This window comes from Bombina bombina, chromosome 2 (genome assembly GCF_027579735.1).
Source record: "Bombina bombina isolate aBomBom1 chromosome 2, aBomBom1.pri, whole genome shotgun sequence".
In the NCBI taxonomy this organism is placed as follows: Eukaryota; Metazoa; Chordata; class Amphibia; order Anura; family Bombinatoridae; genus Bombina; species Bombina bombina.
This window is the reverse complement of record NC_069500.1, coordinates 675,516,543-675,536,906: the sequence shown is the minus strand read 5'-3', so window position 1 is coordinate 675,536,906 and position 20,364 is coordinate 675,516,543. Positions and strand designations below refer to the sequence as shown.

General features: G+C 37.4%; 1 protein-coding gene across 1 annotated transcript in view; it reads right to left on the bottom strand.

Moving 5' to 3' along the window:
- The window catches only part of SH3GL2 (SH3 domain containing GRB2 like 2, endophilin A1), a 462,830-nt gene that overhangs the window by 160,551 nt on the left and 281,915 nt on the right, over positions 1 to 20,364 (bottom strand). Inside the window, exon 2 of the mRNA XM_053702641.1 lies at positions 19,112 to 19,180. Within this exon, the coding sequence (XP_053558616.1) occupies positions 19,112 to 19,180 (69 nt within the window). The remainder of the gene's footprint in view (positions 1 to 19,111; positions 19,181 to 20,364) is intronic.

The window sequence follows — 20,364 nt, the reverse complement described above, 5'->3', positions numbered from 1 at the left end:
CATACCCTGTATGCAAAATAGATTTACTACTCTAGTTATTTCATAAAGGTTAAGATGAGTAAAAATAACAAAAAACAAAAATAGGAATAATGTGATAAATAAAAACAGAAGCACTTTCCCAACATGATTTAAAAGGAGGTATTTCAATCCTTGTGAGTAAGATTCCATATTATCCTGTTCAGCCATTTACAAGGTAGACACAACTTTTATGGAAAATAGACCATTATAGCAGTGGCGGCTAGTGAAGTTTAAGTTGGTGGGGCAGAATATTCTGCAACTTCAAACCTTAATAAATATCTGGTTCCTGTATTAAAACAATAAAAAACAGCAACTTATTAAACAACTACTCAATGCAGTAGAATTGCATAATGATCAAATACATAATAAAAAAAGACCATGATTTAACACCTACTCTGAATAGGTAGTAGATTTCTTTCTAACAAATTTATTTTTTCTCTCATTTTCCGGCCTTCTTTATCATGTGACAGACATCAGCCAATCACAGAATAGTATACGTATACCCTGTGAGCTATGTAATGTGTACAAATACATAAAAAAAAAGAACACACACCTGGACCATAACGTTTCGGTTCTGAAATGAACCTTTCTCAAATGGAGCCCATGGAATGAGAAAGGTTCGTTTCAGAACCGAAACGTTATGGGTTAAGGCCCTATTCGTTTACACATTGTGGATTCCTGTGTTGCCTGCTTTTCTCTGGACACAATATACCCTTAAGCCAGGTATGTGTTCTGGACTTGCCTGTATTTACTTTTGTTGCAGTGCACCAGGCTGCTGGATAGATGGTGTGTGTGCCACTTTGCTTAATTATATATATATAAAATACAAAATTTGGTTTAGCACACCTTACAAAATTGTATTGGCGCACATCCATTTTCAAAAGCACAACATATTTTTTGAACTTGTATTAAAACATAATCAGGGAGACTGACCATCTCCTATTGGTTAAAGCACCCCACCCAAGCTCAGGTGTGCTCATGACAGTATAAAAGAGTTGCAAATATTAAGTCAGGGAGTCTCATTCTATTATGAAGAGTAAAAGCAGGAATGATTCAGCCCTCTGAGGCAAAGGATTATAGTGTTTGGACCAGTCTATATTGGGGCACCATGTAAGTGGTGACTGGCAAAGCAAAATATGGCCATATTGTGTGACTAAGATCCCAATTTTATTTAAAAAGGATAATTGTCTCTTGATGTTGTTTGCAGGCAATTTTTTGCAGCAGTTCAAAAAAAATGTTGTGCTTTTGAAAACGGATGTGCGCCAATACCTTTTTTTGTGTGTATATATATATATATATATATATATATATATATATATATATATATATTTCCAAACAAAAAGAAATCCAGCGAACTCGGGCTTCAAACAAAGGGTGAGTTTATTGAAATCATAGATTCAATAGATTCCAACATAGTGAGAACCAAAAAAAACACTTAAATGAGGGTGGTAAAAATTAAATGTAAAAGAGCTTGGTAATTGCGCTGTGACCTTAGGCTACCAGTCGGTCTTACGCGTTTCGGCTGGAAAATGTAGCCTTAATCATAGACCTCAAAGTGTAGCATGTGTTATGCCTTAAAAACCTATTCTGGTAATAGCTAAGGATAAACAGCTGGGGTCACAGCGCAATTAATCAATTAGTGTTATCAACTGGCTGATTGGAGGACACTTTATTTCATTTGAATGGGTTTAAAACATTTTTCTGTTTTATATTATATATGCTAATATATTGACTGCAAAATGTACATATAAACATATTAAACTGCAGTACTCTTTTTCTTGTAGGATTTGTCAAACAGAAAAACATATAATTATCAAATGTCAGATTTGATCCCTGCAAATGGGCACTCTCCATGGTAGCTTGGAAAACATAGTATTTTAAACAGGATAGCATCCATAACATGAATATGTATATATACAAACATATAAACATATTGAACTGCAGTGCTCTTTTCCTTGTAGGAATTGTTGAACAAAGAAATATATAATTGATAACTATCAAATTTGTTCATATAAATGAACTTGCCCTGGAATAGTTTAAAAGGCAGAATGTTCTAAACCAGGCAGCATCAATAACATAAATTATATGTAATTCTACATCATTGTGTCTAAGCTTTATTATGAAATTACTATTTATCTATATATATACATATGTGTATCCCAATTATAACTTAAAGACCAAAATCTTCAAAACAGCATGATATAAGTAACTTAGTCTGTATGCTGTTCAACATCATTATATGTAAACTTTGAAATGACTTTGCTCTTTATCTATATATATACATGTTTTAATCCCAATTATTTGCTATCCTTCATTGTAACTTTTTATGTCACTATACCCTACTTCCAGAAATTAATGATGTCTCCTGCTATATTAAAGCCTTTGGGACGTCTGGTCTGGAGTGTAAAGATCCAGAATGCCTCTCTATAGAGGAGTCGTTGCATTCTGTCACCCCCTCTAGGTTTAGGGAGGATTGTTTCTATTATTTGCCATTTAAAGCTATTCACTGACTTGTTGTGCTCGTATATAAAATGATGCACCAAATTTGAAACATCTCTTTCTTTGTCAATGTTGTTTAAATGCTCTCTGATGCGTGTGCGTGCCTCTCTAGAGGAGCACCCCACATATTGCTTTTTGCATGCTATACACTCCACCAGATAAATAACATAGCATGTTCGGCAATTGGTGCAAGAGTCCATTAGGAATACTCTTTGTGTACTTCTAGATTGGAATTTATCAGTTATTGTTGTGTGACTACAGGCTATACAATTGGAAAAATGGCATTTGTAATGCCCCTTTACCTGTAACCAACTACTTACTGTCAATGGTGGTTTCTTTATCATACTAGGGGCTACTAAATTTCCAATTGTACGTCCCTTTTTAGAGATATAATTGAGACCTTCCCTGGTTAGGTCTCTGAGACTGTCCTCCCCCGTCAAAACGGGGAAGTGTTTATTAATGATGTCACAGATTGCTTTGAATTGAGGACTGTAGGTAGTAATAAAATTGGGTTTATTTTTATTGAACCTGTTTAGTGACCCATAACGATTTTTTTGAAATATTTCCCTTCTATCTAGTCTATCTACTTCTAAAAAGGCCCTTTTTATTACTTTCATTTTATAGCCTCTTTCTAAAAGTTGCTGTTTCAATGTGTGTGACTCTACACGAAAATCATAATCTGTAGTACAATTACGTTTTAGTCTTATAAACTGGCCCTTAGCCACCCCAAACCCTGTATGTTTTGGGTGGCAAGAGCGTGCATGTAGTATAGTATTCGAAGTAATTGGTTTCCTGTATAGTGTTGTTGTTACTTTTTGTGTAGATGGATCTCCCATAAGATAGACATCAAGGTAGGCTATCTTACCTATATCTGACGTGTGAGTGAATTGTAAATTAACCTCATTATTATTTAGGTATTGGATAAAGCCCTCCATTTCCTCTAAAGATCCTAACCACACAAACAAAAGATCATCAATATATCTTTTATATGATCTAATAAGATGTTTGTATGGATTAGTATCTCCAAAGACGTGGGACCGCTCCCACCAGCCCATAAAAAGATTAGCATAAGCCGGGGCAAATTTAGCACCCATGGCGGTCCCACGTCTTTGGAGATAAAAAGAATTATCAAATTTAAAGTAGTTATGAACCAGTAGGAAATCCAAACAAGTTAGAATATATTCTTTTAGACTGGTATCATAGTTACTATAATGATCAAGGGAAAATCTAATTGCTCTTAGTCCTAGGTGATGAGGTATACAAGAATATAATCCTACAACATCTACTGTTAACCATGAGCATTCATTGCTCCATATGAGCTTATCTAGGCCTGTCAACAAGTGTGTTGTATCCCTGAGGTAGGAGGGCAGCTGCTGGACGATGGGCTGCAATAGGGACTCCAACCAACCTGACATACTCTCAAAAAGAGATCCTATCCCAGATATAATGGGTCTTCCTTTCACCTCCTCCAAGGATTTATGTACCTTGGGGAGGTGATGGAAGATAGGAATGACTGGTGTTTTTACGTATAAATAATCAAAAGTATTTTGATCAATAATACCCTCATGCAGTCCATCGTCCAGTAACTCTAGGAATTGTAATTTGAAGGCATTGGTGGGATCACCAGAGAGAGGTAAGTATACTTCTGGATCTTTAATCTGTCTTTCAGCTTCTTTTATATAGTCTACTTTATTTAATACCACAATGTTGCCCCCCTTATCGGCAGATCTAATGACTATATCAACTCTTTTAGTTAGAGATTCAATGGCCAGTTTTTGGCCTCTTGTTAGATTCGGGGTGGTCGCATTGTGGCATTTAGAAAGGGAAATCAAATCCTCTTCTACTCTCTTATGGAAAGCTTCCAGAAATAGACTTCTGTCCCTAGTAGGATAGAATATAGACTTTGGTTTGAAGCCAATGTGTTCCGTTTTCAGGAATTCATTCTGAATATTTGACTCATAGTTAAGCTCATGGAGGGAAAAATAGTCACATGCCTCCTTAAAATCTACTATATTAATAATAGGCTCTATGTGGCTATTTTCCCTCCAAATATCATGATCTCCAATGTTAGCAGGAGATACCTCTGGGGATGTCTTGCCCCAGAAGAATTTCCTGAGTGTGAGATCTCTAATTAAACGGTTTACATCAGTTATTGTTTCAAAAAGGTTGAACGTTGTACTAGGGACAAAGTTCAGACCCAGACTCAATACTGAGGTTTCATCTTCTGTCAGTATGGAATTAGAAAGATTAATTATCTTTAAATGCGATATTTGTTGTAGCGTCCCCTGCCTCTTCGTCCTCTTTGTCCTCTTCCTGTGTTTATATATACATACATATACACAGTCGTATGCAAAATTATATATACATACATACACACAGTCGTATGCAAAAGTATATATACATACATACACACAGTCATATGCAAAAGTTTAGTCACCCCTGACAATTTCCATGATTTTCATTTATAAATAATTGGGTGTTTGGATCAGCAATTTCATTTTGATCTATCAAATAACTGAAGGACACAGTAATATTTCAGTAGTGAAATGAGGTTTGTTGGATTAACAGAACATGTCCAATATACATCAAAACGAAATTAGACAGGTGCATAAATTTGGGCACCCCAACAGAAATATTGCATCAATATGTAGTAGAGCCTCCTTTAGCAGAAACAACAGCCTCTAAGACACTTCCTATAGCCGGTAATGAGTGTCTGGATTCTGGATGAAGGTATTTTGGACCATTCCTCCTTACAAAACATCTCCAGGTTAGTTAGGTTTGATGGTTGCCGAGCATGGACAGCCCGCTTCAAATCACCTCACAGATTTTCAATGATATTCAGTTCTGGGGACTGGGATGGCCATTCCACAAAATTGTACTTGTTTCTCTGCATAAATGCCAGAGTAGATTTTGAGCAGTGTTTTGGGTCGTTGTCTTGTTGAAATATCCAGCTCCGGCATAACTTCAACTTTGCGACTGATTCCTCAACATTATTCTCAAGTATCTGCTGATATTGAGTGAAATCCATGCAACCCTCAACTTTAACAAGATTCCCAGTACCGGCACTGGCTACACAGCCCCACAGCATGATGGAACATCATCCACCAAATTTTACTGTGGCTAGCAAGTGTTTGTCTTGGAATGCTATGTTCTATGGCCGCCATGCATAACGCCCCTTGTTATGACCAAATAACTCAATCTTTGTTTCATCAGTCCACAGCACCTTCTTCCAAAATGAAGCTGGCTTGTCCAAATGTGTGTTTGCATTCCTCAAGCGACTCTGTTTGTGGTGAGTGTGCAGAAAAGGCTTCTTCCATATCACTCTCCCATACAGTGAATTGTTGAACAATGCACAGTGACATCATTTGCAGCAAGATGTTTTTGTAGGTCTTTGGAGGTGGTCTGTGGGCTGTTTTTGACCGTTCTCACCATCCTTTGCCTTTCCAATATTTTACTTCTGGCATTAACAAGAACTGTGCCTGTGGTCATCTATTTCCTCATTATGTTCCTCACAGTGGACACTGACAGCTTAAATCTTTGTGATAGCTTTTTGTAACCTTCCCCTAAACCATAATGTTGAACAATCTTTGTTTTCAGGTCATTTGCGAGTTGTTTTGAGGCCCCCATGTTGCCACTCTTCAGAGAAGAGTCAAAGAGAACAACAACTTGCAATTGGCCACATTAAATACCTTTTCTCATGATTGGATGCACCTGTCTATGAAGTTCAAGGCTTAATGGGCTCACCAAACCAATTGTTTGTTCCAATTATTCAGTGCTAGGTAGTTACAGGTATTCAAATCAACAAAATGACAAGGATGCCCAAATTTATGCACCTGTCTAATTTCGTTTGGATGCATATTGCACATTTTCTGTTAATCCAATAAACCTCATTTCACTACTGAAATATTACTGTGTCCTTCAGTTATTTGATAGATCAAAATGAAATTGCTGATTCAAACGCCCAATTATTTATAAATGAAAATCATGGAAATTGTCAGGGGTGCCTAAACTTTTGCATACGACTGTATATATATTCCAATGAAAAATACTGCTCTCTCTGGATTTAAGTGCAGCACACAGTGCTCTTTATTATACGTAACATTTTGGGGAACCATCACTACTTGCTTTTGTTACCATGTATTCTCCTCCAATGAGCACATTGGGCAACACATTCCGCAAACATTGGGACATTGTGAGCACAGACACATCTTTACCATTTGGTGAATATGCTCCTCTCAGAGTTGTTTATAGGAGGGGCCAGAGCCTAAAAGACCATCCTGTATTGATAGATCATGAACACTGCCACTCCAAGACTACTTATTTCAAGTCGACAAAAAAGTGGATTCATATAGATGTCCCAGCAGCACTACGTCACTACGTGCAATGCCATAATTCAGGGACAATTCTTTAGACACCCTCATAATAATAATAAAATACCCATAAAATATCTCCTGATATGTACAACAACATACAAAATATATCTCTTAAGCAGTATTTATGGTTTTCATTATAAAACATCAGATAACATTAGGAAACATATGGCCAACCATCGTAGTGCCATATAAGCAGCTCTATCTACAGGTCAAAGCGGTCAACCTGTTGCTAGACACTTTTTTTGAGAAAAACATACAGTGAAAAATATGCGGTTGATATTCATTGCTCATGTCCCACCTCTAAAAAGAGGAGGTGACAGAGATAAGCGACTTCTCCAAGTTGAAGAAAGATGGATATACAAACTAGGGACACTTTACCCCAAGGGTTTGAACACACAAATTGTTTGGCATTGTTTTCTTTAAGTACAGTTGATATGATTTTTACCCTATCATTTTTCTGATAGTTATTGTATCAGTAGAAATAAAAAGGTTATCAGATACCTATATATTTGAGGAACTATTTGATTTATTTTTGTTAGTTTTAGATTTACTAGTACAATATAGAATAATCTATAACTTTTTTGATTTATTGTCTTATTTTATTTTTTTTATATGTTTTAGGTCTTTGTCAGGGAGTTGGTAGTCTATTTAGGCTATTTTTATTTACTTTTTATTATTTCTGTTCCTTTAATATCATATTGATACTTTTATCCTAAGTTTAGTATTGATATGCATTACATTTATATATTTGTAGGTTTATGGTAGACTGTAATCAGTGCTAGCTTAAAGATATAGTCACATTAACCATTTTGTTTTCCAAACGCCTTATTATTATTATATTGATTAAACTTTTGAACATAGTTTGCACTGTTTGGTAAGGTACCTGAAATCGCACCTATTAAACTGTTCGGTTTTTCAGCCTTGGTAAAGCCTCTTGGGTCTGGCTTCAACTTTTTTGCCTAAGTAATATTTGTATCAGTGTGTGGCCCTCAATGTTTACTTGGATGATTCATACACTGATCACTGAACGTTAACAGAGAAACTTGTGATCCTCTGTTTACTTAGCAGACATGACGGGATCGATTGTGCATGCGCAATTTGTTGAGGGCATGGGAGCGCGCATATTGAGAGAATATAAGAGCAGGTTGGGATGTACATAGGGATGTGTAGAGTGGGCGGGATTGCTCTACAGTTCACTGCAATGCAGAAAGAAACCGTTGCGGAGGAACAAGAGTGATTGACAGGGAATAAAAAATAAAATAAAGTAAGTAAATTTTTTATAAATTATTAATGCGGTTTGCTATTTCAGTGTGTGATAAAAGGTTTGCAAACCTCTGATACTTGCAAAATTTACCATCATTTTAATATTAAAGGGATGGAAAGGTTAAAATTTAAATGTGCATGGGTGCATTTGAATTTGAAATAGAAGCATTTTTGCAATATACTTTCATTAGCAAAAATGCTTCTAGTAAATATTGTTTCAGTTTTTTATGCAGCATACACACATATCCTGTGAGCACTGTAAATCAGTATTCAAACACCATATCTGTTCAGAGAGCTGGAGGTTGTGTGTATTTCTTTTGGAGACATAATTTGTTTCATAAAAGCCACTGCTGCTTAAATAATAGTGCACAGGCCCTCACAGGATATGTGCGTATGCCCGTAATAACTTTTACTAGAAGCATTTTTGCTAATGAAAGTATATGGTTCTATTTCTTATTGAAATACATCTATTCACCTTTTAATTTTGAACTTTCTATCCCTTTAAATGTATCTAGTTACCTGCAGATACTCTTAACATTATTATATGCTGCTACTGCCGATCACCACACTCATGGTCTACCCCAAACACAGATTTTTGTATACAAAAAAAACCTCACAGTTTTCATAATCAAGTTCCTCAGCGAAATTTCAAAACTCCCATCTTTTCCTAACTCCCTTAAATATTTTGCATAAAACTCAAATAACATAGTCAATCACTAATTAATTCTCATGCACTGCATAAATCATCATGTAACTTTTATCTACCTTTTTATCAACACTTATTTTCTAACACATTGCTGGAGCCAAGAGAGATATATAAAGGGCCGGTGCTCCTACTAGGAAACCTAAGCAGCCGCCTAGGGTGCACTGCTGCAAAGGGTGCAGCCAGCCCCAACTTGGGTTCCCCAGACTCCGCTGGTATGATACGCCCCCTCCTCTCGTTTATCCCTCTATACCACACTTTCCCTCTTCTCCTTTATCCCTCTATACCACATTCCCCTTTTCTTCTTTACACCCCTGTACCACGCAGTCCCTCAACGGGTGGCTCTTTCCCTCTTCGCTGCATACTGGACACAATCCCTATCCAACCTGACACTGTGACACATGCTCATGATGCGCTGATAAGATGGGGGCACCCATGGGCACTTCAGAGACGTGTACAGGAGTACCTACTTTGCTGAGGCACAAGGTAATTGGGGCAACTCAGACACCAGTTGAGAACTTGGTGGCTCCACAGAAACCGAAGCTCAAAACCTCAGGACTGTCTGGCAGCTTCTGGCCAACGAGGATAGTGCTGCTGAGAACCATCACTGGCAAATATTGTGGCAGTTTCATACTAAGTTATAATTGCTCTTAGGGCTCATAGTTTGAGATAAATAAAGTTTCCATATTACGTATATAATGTGAGTGACAGTCCCCCTGACATGCAAACAGGTGATAAACCCAATATTGTGTATATGTTGTGTGAGTGACAGCCCCATGCTTTACAGGGAGTGCAGAATTATTAGGCAAGTTGTATTTTTGAGGATTAATTTTATTATTGAACAACAACCATGTTCTCAATGAACCCAAAAAACTAATTAATATCAAAGCTGAATATTTTTGGAAGTAGTTTTTAGTTTGTTTTTAGTTTTAGCTATTTTAGGGGGATATCTGTGTGTGCAGGGGACTATTACTGTGCATAATTATTAGGCAACTTAACAAAAAACAAATATATACCCATTTCAATTATTTATTTTTACCAGTGAAACCAATATAACATCTCAACATTCACAAATATACATTTCTGACATTCAAAAACAAAACAAAAACAAATCAGTGACCAATATAGCCACCTTTCTTTGCATGGACACTCAAAAGCCTGCCATCCATGGATTCTGTCAGTGTTTTGATCTGTTCACCATCAACATTGCGTGCAGCAGCAACCACAGCCTCCCAGACACTGTTCAGAGAGGTGTACTGTTTTCCCTCCTTGTAAATCTCACATTTGATGATGGACCACAGGTTCTCAATGGGGTTCAGATCAGGTGAACAAGGAGGCCATGTCATTAGATTTTCTTCTTTTATACCCTTTCTTGCCAGCCACGCTGTGGAGTACTTGGACGCCTGTGATGGAGCATTGTCCTGCATGAAAATCATGTTTTTCTTGAAGGATGCAGACTTCTTCCTGTACCACTGCTTGAAGAAGGTGTCTTCCAGAAACTGGCAGTAGGACTGGGAGTTGAGCTTGACTCCATCCTCAACCCGAAAAGGCCCCACAAGCTCATCTTTGATGATACCAGCCCAAACCAGTACTCCACCTCCACCTTGCTGGCGTCTGAGTCGGACTGGAGCTCTCTGCCCTTTACAAATCCAGCCACAGGCCCATCCATCGGGCCCATCAAGACTCACTCTCATTTCATCAGTCCATAAAACCTTAGAAAAATCAGTCTTGAGATATTTCTTGGCCCAGTCTTGACGTTTCAGCTTGTGTGTCTTGTTCAGTGGTGGTCGTCTTTCAGCCTTTCTTACCTTGGCCATGTCTCTGAGTATTGCACACCTTGTGCTTTTGGGCACTCCAGTGATGTTGTAGCTCTGAAATATGGCCAAACTGGTGGCAAGTGGCATCTTGGCAGCTGCACGCTTGACTTTTCTCAGTTCATGGGCAGTTATTTTGCGCCTTGGTTTTTCCACACGCTTCTTGCGACCCTGTTGACTATTTTGAATGAAACGCTTGATTGTTCGATGATCACGCTTCAGAAGCTTTGCAATTTTAAGAGTGCTGCATCCCTCTGCAAGATATCTCACTATTTTTGACTTTTCTGAGCCTGTCAAGTACTTCTTTTGACCCATTTTGCCAAAGGAAAGGAAGTTGCCTAATAATTATGCACACCTGATATAGGGTGTTGATGTCATTAGACCACACCCCTTCTCATTACAGAGATGCACATCACCTAATATGCTTAATTGGTAGTAGGCTTTCGAGCCTATACAAGAAAAGAAAAAGTGATTGGGATAGCGCTAAACAGCTGCGAGTCTTATAGAGTGAAATAAATGTATGTGATTTTGGATCGATTTTTATCTGAATATGAGGGTGTCCCTGTTTTGGGTTGTCCAATTTTGGGATTACTATTTTGATATATGAGGATCCCCGGTTTTTTTGATCATATAACCGGGATGATAGAATAATTTCTATATTTTTAGGATAGTCTTATGTCCTATGGTTTTTTATATATCTCATAGATATTATTATAAAATATGATGAAAAAAAGAAAGGAGCAAGTGCTTAAAGATATATGTATTTTTATTCCTATACAGATAAGATTCCTATCGTGAATTAGTTGACAGTAAACGCTAACACATAGATGCCGGCATCTAGATTTAAAACATCATTAAAACAGTTTTTTATTTAAAATTTATACTTATTATATTCTATCAGTATTACCGCTGGTTTTGAACTATAATCGTGGTTTTATGAAAGCGGCTCTAATTGGCAACATTTGATACACAACAAAAAGTTTATTTTCCTTAACATACATGTATCGTATATTATGTTTGTTACAATTACAATTTTTCGGTACAGATCTAGTTTTACAGTGTACTAGCTAGATAAGTGTGAATACCACGTATTTTTACTTAGACATTGATATTCCAGGTCTACGGTGGTTTGTCACAGTGATAAATGGTAGTTAGTAGATTTATCTGTCATATATACGTGTATAAGCAGATTGTCTCTTATTATAAAAACCTTGGTATATTGTCCATACTATGGATTTCCTCAGTTAAAGTTGTGACCGGCCGGTCTTTTGGTGAAGTAGTTCCGTGTGTTCTCCCTTGTTTTCTTTCTTTGGTTTAAATCCGGGTCCTTCAGGTATTTCCTGATCCAATTGTGGATTTCTCCTCGTGTCTATATAACCCTTAAGCCAGGTGATTGAGGCTGGAACGGTTACTGGATCCTTGGATAGGAATTACACATATGGAGTCTGTCCCTAGAAAGTGGGATATGGCTCGATGTACCTGTCCTAGCCAGCCCGAACACGGGAAAGACCTCTCACCTGCTGGGTTCTGTGTTTAGATATCCTGTGACTGTCAGCAATCTCTACGCGTTTCAGCCTGGGGCCTTTATCAAGTTGCTTGTGTGCTGTGCAGTCTGGATTTAAATATCATGTCCATCTTCCTGATTGGATCTTATTCTTGACCAATCCCTATTGTTTGTTTGTTGTTCCTCCTCCTGGAAGGTTGTCTCTTATTCCTCTCTTTGCGTTGTTAATATAAGGTTATCTAGCCTTTATACATCCTGACCTGTTATTATTATGCTTCAAACTTATTAGTTCATCTGTGAACGCATATAGATTGTTGTGTATCGTTTCTTAAGATAAAAGTAAAAATAAAACTAAAAATAAGATAAAGCTAAAAATAAAAACACAGTTCTCAAGCCTATGCTCCACTCTTCATTTTAAGTGTTTTTTTTTTTTTTTTTTTTTTGAGCGGACTTTTATTCCTTATCATCTTATATCGTTTGTTTATTTATATTCCTATGTTTTAAGTGAAAATAAATCATATTGTGGTCTCAATCGTGTATTATTGTGTTCTCGCTTTAATTTGCAAGAGGTAATAGTCCTGATCAGTGTTTTGAAATTTATGTGTCAAGTGTTAGTTTATAAATCTTATGCTGTGTATTTATATAGAAAACCTCCTGTATTCAGGATCATATATAAACCCTTTCCCTACATAATTGTGAAATACATTTTCTAAAGTGTTTAAATTTTAAAAGTGTGAGTTTTGTAAAAAACATTGTTTATCTATGTGTTTAATATCTTAATTCTATTGGTTTTTAGGTGAAAAAGTTTCGTGAATAGGTTTACTCCATAATTCTGTGGAATTTTTTCATGTATTAAAGTTTCTTAGTGAGGAATGTGATAAACATTTTTAGAGGACGTTCATTACTTTACCTATGTGTTTAACATGTATCTTTATGTTATTTGTGAAAATTCTTAGTGTGTGTGCTTTTAGTGTTTTTTCGTGGACTGTTTTAGTATAATTTAAACATCTGTAATATCTTTCTTGCCAGTAAGTATAATGTGGTAAAAAGCAGGCAGTTGTATTTTTCAGGTTATTTGTCTCTATTTTTGTATTATTTTTTATTTTTTAATTTTATTTAATATGTTGTCTTTTATATATTATATATAAGGCTTCTGTCCTTGTTTTTTGTTATAGTTATATTTCTTTTGTCTTTGTCAAAGATTATTGTTTTTTTCAAAGATTTTTGTTTTTTTTCAAGGATTATTGTTTTTTCCCCCCTTTTCCTATGTACATTTACACCATTTTGGCCTCTATGTATGTTATGTTTATTTGTTTAGTTATGTTTTTATATACAATGCAGTCTGTGTCTTTTATTATCACAGTTATATTAATGTATTTAGGTCCATTTCCGAATTTAGTCCAAATGGGTGTAATGTTTTGAAGTTGAAGATACATTCTGCCTCCTTTTTGAGGAGGAGTGTATTCATATTCCCCCCCCCTTATTCCCAGATGTAGTTTTTTGATACCCCAGTATTTGAAATCTTTTAAATTACTGGAATGTTTTTCTTTAAAATGTGAGTACAGTATTGTGTCTGTTGATTTGTGTTCTATTTTTAGAATATGTTCTCGTATTCTATCTTTTATAGTTCTACTTGTTTGTCCAAAATATAGTAGGTTACATGTACATTTTATGCAATAGATGACATTCCTGTCTGTGCATCTTATTAGTTGATTTATTTTTAGACAGAAATTTGAATTAGATGATCTTATTTCCTTTCTTTTTTCGCTGTATTTACAAGATTTACAGGATATACAGGGGAAGAAGCCTTTTAGTTTATTTCCATTTAGGTCTCCATCAACAGTGTTGTTTCTTTCTCTATACTCACTCGGTGATAATATCATTTTGAGGTTTTTGGCTCGTTTAAAAATTATGTCTGGTTGCTTTCTTACCCTTTTCCCTAAAATTTGATCTTGTTTTATTAGATGCCAATTCCTTTTCAGAATTTTTCTTATTTCAAAGTGTTGGCTACTGTATTCGGTTATAAAAGGTATAAAGAAATCATCAATTTCTCTTTCTTCCTTGTTTTTCTTTATTAATAGAGACTCTCTATCTACTGTTGACACTTCCTGTCTTATCTTTTCTACAGTGTCTTTATTATACCCCTTCTCTATGAATCTAGATGTAAGTATGTCAGATTGAGATTGGTAACTTTCAAGTGTGGAGCAGTTTTTCCTTACTCGTAGATATTGTCCTTTTGGGATATTAGATTTCCACTGTTTGAGGTGGCAACTATACTATACTATACAGCTTGGAGTAAGACAACATGCATAAAGAGGATGATGTGGTCAAAATACTCATTTGCCTAATAATTCTGCACTCCCTGTATATACAGTTAGTGGCAGTGCCCATGCAATACATACAGTGACAATCTACATATTGTGTATATACTGTGAGTGGCAATTGCCATGTTTATTTAATATTAATTACAGCTCCTATACCATGCAGTGAGCTGGCAACCCCCATATTGTGTATTTACTGTGAGTGGGACAGTCCCCATTCCATGCATACAGTGAGTGACAATCTACATATTTTGTATATACTGTGAGTGACAATCGCTACATTGCGTATATATATTCAGAGTGAAATCGCCATGCCATACATTCAGTGAATGAACTTCCTTATTTTGTATATATTGTGAGTGGCAGATCCCATACCATGTGTACAGTGAGTGATAGTCTCCATATTGTATACATACAGTGTGTGACAACCACCTATTGGAAGCATCTGGTCCATCACACTGTGTATATTTATCTGCCTGTCTCTCACACACCTACACTGCCCCCTGTTTGCCCTACCTGCCTCTCCCTCTCACACACACAGCCCCCTGCTCACCCTACCTGCCCAACACACACACACAGACCCCAGCTCACCCTATCTGCCTGTCTCTCACACATCTACACACACAGCCCCCAGCTCACCCTAGTCGCCTCTCTTACACTAACAGCCCCCTGTTCACCCTACCTGTCTCTCCCTCTCACACACACAGCCCCCTGCTCACCCTACCTGCCCAACACACACACACAGACCCCAGCTCACCCTATCTGCCTGTCTCTTACATACCTACACACACAGCCCCCAGCTCACCCTAGTTGCCCCTCTTACACAAACAGCCCCCTGTTCACCCTACCTGTCTCTCCCTCTCACACAAACAGCCCCCTGCTCACCCTACCTGCCCTACACACATCCCCCAGACCACCCTTTCTGCTCCTCTCACATAAACAGTAATGGCAGTGATAGGAAGCATCCCATTTCAGGGCTATTTGTTAAGTTTATAATCATTGTTATTATTATTATTATTAATAATAATACTATGCACTAGAGCGTCCCTTTAAACCATATTTTGTATGTCATTAAAAGCCAAGGAGTTAAGGACTGCATTTTGTGAGCTACAGTCAGTTACTTACCTGCATTAGGGTGTCCAGCAGGTAATGTAATGACACTTAGGTGTATTATAGTAACCAGTAGCAAATGTATGTAAGGGGGGCCCAAGTAGCTGGTCTTGCCTAGGGCCCAAAATAGTCTTCGCTGCATACTGGACACAATCCCTATCCAACCTGACACTGTGGCGCATGCTCATGATGCGCTGATAAGATGGGGGCACCCATGGGCACTTCAGGGACGTGTACAGGAGTACCTACTTTGCTGAGGCACAAGGTAACTGGGGCAACTCAGACACCAGTTGAGAACTTGGTGGCTCCACAGAAACAGAAGCTCAAAACCTCAGGACTGTCTGGCAGCTTCTGGCCAACGAGGATAGTGCTGCTGAGAACCATCACTGGCAAATATTGTGACAGTTTCATACTAAGTTATAATTGCTCTTAGGGCTCATAGTTTGAGATAAATAAAGTTTCCATATTGCGTATATAATGTCAGTGACAGTCCCCCTGACATGCAAACAGGTGATAAACCCAATATTGTGTATATGTTGTGTGAGTGACAGCCCCATGCTTTATATACAGTTAGTGGCAGTGCCCATGCAATACATACAGTGACAATCTACATATTGTGTATATACTGTGAGTAGCAATTGCCATGTTTATTTAATATTAATGACAGCTCCTATACCATGCATACAGTGAGCTGGCAACCCCCATATTGTGTATTTACTGTGAGTGGGACAGTCCCCATTCCATGCATACAGTGAGTGACAATCTACATATTTTGTATATACTGTGAGTGACAATCGCTACATTGTGTATATATATTCAGAGTGAAATCGCCATGCCATACATTCAGTGAATGAACTTGCTTATTGTGTATATATTGTGAGTGGCAGATCCCATACCATGTGTACAGTGAGTGATAGTCTCCATATTGTATACATACAGTGTGTGACAACCACCTATTGGAAGCATCTTGTCCATCACACTGTGTATATTTATCTACCTGTCTCTCACACACCTACACTGCCCCCTGTTTGCCCTACCTGCCTCTCCTTCTCACACACACAGCCCCCTGCTCACCCTACCTGCCCAACACACACACACAGACCCCAGCTCATCCTATATGCCTGTCTCTCACACACCTACACACACAGCCCCCAGCTCACCCTAGTCTCCCCTCTTACACTAACAGCCCCCTGTTCACCCTACCTGTCTCTCCCTCTCACACACACAGCCGCCTGCTCACCCTACCTGCTCAACACGCACACACAGACCCCAGCTCACCCTATCTGCCTGTCTCTCACACACCTACACACACAGCCCCCAGCTCACCCTAGTCGCCCATCTTACACTAACAGCCCCCTGTTCACCCTACCTGTCTCTCCCTCTCACACACACAGCCCCCTGCTCACCCTACCTGCCCAACATGCACACACAGACCCCAGCTCACCCTATCTGCCTGTCTCTTACATACCTACACACACAGCCCCCAGCTCACCCTAGTCGCCCCTCTTACACAAACAGCCCCCTGTTCACCCTACCCGTCTCTCCCTCTCACACACACAGCCCCCTGCTCACCCTACCTGCCCTACACACATCCCCCAGACCACCCTTTCTGCTCCTCTCACATAAACAGTAAGGGCAGTGATAGGAAGCATCCCATTTCACCTAGGGCTATTTGTTAAGTTTATAATCATTGTTATTATTATTATTAATAATAATACTATGCACTAGAGCGTCCCTTTAAACCATATTTTGTATATCATTAAAAGCCAAGGAGTTAAGGACTGCGTTTTGTGAGCTACAGTCAGTTACTTACCTGCATTAGGGTGTCCAGCAGGTAATGTAATGACACTTAGGTGTATTATAGTAACCAGTAGCAAATGTATGTAAGGGGGCCCAAGTAGCTGGTCTTGCCTAGGGCCCAAAATAGTCTAGCGCCGGCCCTGGATACATAGATAAATATATAGATAGATAGACAGACAGACAGACAGACAGACAGACAGAGTTTAACGGGAAAAATATTGTTTGTTTTATTTAGGAAATAACTCAAATAATAAAAGAAAAGCACAGATTGTAAATGTTGTTTGCTCTGAATACTACTTTTAATCTGAACTGAAATATTGTTTCCTCTGTGCAAACCAAACAACACAGAGAAAACATCACTCATTCCAAGCTTTTTTCAAAACATGTCACATAAAATGAAAAAAAAAAAAAACAACAACTTAATTCCAAAACAATATATGTCATATGCAAAATAGGTGAGTTGCAATCATAATCTAAATTCAATTTCCCTGGGACATAAACAACAATTTATTTAAGCAAATGCTAGCTATTCAAATACTCATTTACTGGTGACACCAATATTATAGAAATGAATACATGACTTACATGAGAAAGATTTCTGAATTGTAATCAGCCTATTTCTACTTCAGCTCTCTAATTAAAATGCAGAAATCTGTTTTTATTCAAGACTGAAGATAGCAGGAAGTTTTGTAAACAGAATATCATCAAAAGACTATTAAGTATCACAAATAAATTAAATTTAAAAAAATTCATAACAGTTCCTAGACCAAAAAAAAGAGATTTACTGAAAATGCTAAACTATATTTGCATTTCAAGATTAGTTTTTATTATAATATATACCGTAAGTTCCTATGAATGTTCAGTTAAGAATTACATTGTAAAAAATACAAACAGCAAATAAATTAAATTGAAAACATTTTAAATTAATATTTTAGTCAAAAAAATTTTTTCAATTTCAAAGCAGTTCAGTGATATACCCCTTAAAATCTTTTGGAATAAGTGTGCCTGTTCTACTGTGCTGTCACTTATCAAATCCTTCATGAAGTTTGTGCCATTCCCTAAGTTGTGACTGTGAATCACTGTGTAGCATTGTCTATATATAAAGAAAATCTCAAACCAATTGCAACACAGGGAGATGTACGTTAGCCCCTCTGATTAGATAGGAAACCATATAATATGCAGAAATAAATTGCAGGGAAGTGAAATAAAATTAAATAATGAATGAATATTTTACATTTACTATGCTTCCTTAGTTTATGTGGACTCTAGTTTTGAGTTTAATCTCTATTCAAAGTTATATATCTAAGCTATCTGTTTTTATGAATGCAAATATCATATGAGCATTGAGCACCTTACCCGTCAGTTAAGGAGTCCTATCAAGAACGAAATGAATTGTAAGTAGTGTGACAAATATATTTTGGCTTTGCCATTGTAGCTATAGAGGAGGTTTGATCATCACTGACAAGACTGCATCCTATTCATATTTCTATGGAAAGTGTAAATCCTTAAACTGCTTTGCCATATAGTAACTATTTCATGAAAATGATTTATAACATTTTCCACTTTAACAAAGTTTATACTAAATGTAAAGGTTAAATAGGCTTGCAAGATGTTTTACCACCATATTTGCTGTACATCATTTATTTTGGTACCCTTTGAACAATATGCATTGATAAAACATATGTTTGATAAAATTAGATACTCACCCTTTCCATTTCTTTAAAATCTTCATCTAGTTTGGTACCTTCAGCCCCTCCAACTTTTTCACTTACTTTCTGTAAGAATACAAATAAGAGACTAAGAATTAAACTCTGTAAAGCACAGTGAATTATCAACTCATTGACTACAAGACAAATTGTAAAGTTCCATTATATTTTGTTAACACTATAAAGAGGGCACAGTAATACATGAGGCTTATGTATAATACTGATATATTGCAGGACACCTAACTTAGATGCAGAATTGCCAAGGGGTTAATACTAGGCTTGAACCTATTAAAAGCCTGGCAGGGTAAGTAAGAGAGTGGGAGAAGCAGGGAAGGCTGGGATTAGGGCAATACCTCAAAATAAAAAACAGGAAATGGAGCTTTATATGTTAGGGTCAATGCCGAGGCTTAGATACAAGGTAATCACACTGGTAAAAAGTATTTTTAATATAACTGTGTTGGTTGTTAAAAACTGGGGAATGGGTAATAAAAGGGATTATCTATCTTTTTAAACAATAATACTTCTGGAGTAGACTATCCCTTTAACCACTGTCCTGATTAAACCAATGGATTTTTTTTTTGTTTGGTCAAGCTTGCACCAATATAGTAATGGGAGTTGTACTCATCAGCTACTAAGCATTAGCAGGAAGTTACCAACTGATACTGCTGTATTAGCTTTAATTCACACAGCTTGAACATTAGATTTCTCAGGCAGCAATATAAAAAGCTGCTCTTTCAAATGCATGATTGGAAGTTTCTGAGTACATTGTCACTTAACAAGAGACACAACTTCACTTCTGCTGGTCATGGGTATTCCCATAGATCACCCACAACCCTATCATTGCTGGTCCTGGCAATTCCGACAGATCACCCACAACCCTGCCATTGCAGGTTATGGCTATTCCCACAGAACACCCACAACTCTACCATTGCTGGTCCTGGTTATTCCCACAGATCACCCACAACCCTGCCATTGCTGGATATGGCTATTCTGACAGATCATCCACACCCCTGCCATTGTTGGTCATGGGTATTCCCACAAATCTCCCACAACCCTGCCATTGCTGGTCATGGCTATTCCTACAGAACACCCACAACCCTGCTATTGCTGGTCATGGTTATGCCCACTGAAAAACCATGTTTCTCCCCCTTGGTCTTCCAATCTCAGAAGGCTTCTAGTAAATGTTGTGAGATATGAGGTAATAGCTAGACTGCATTTGAACCACCCCTGACAGAGATTGACTGTAAAATCAA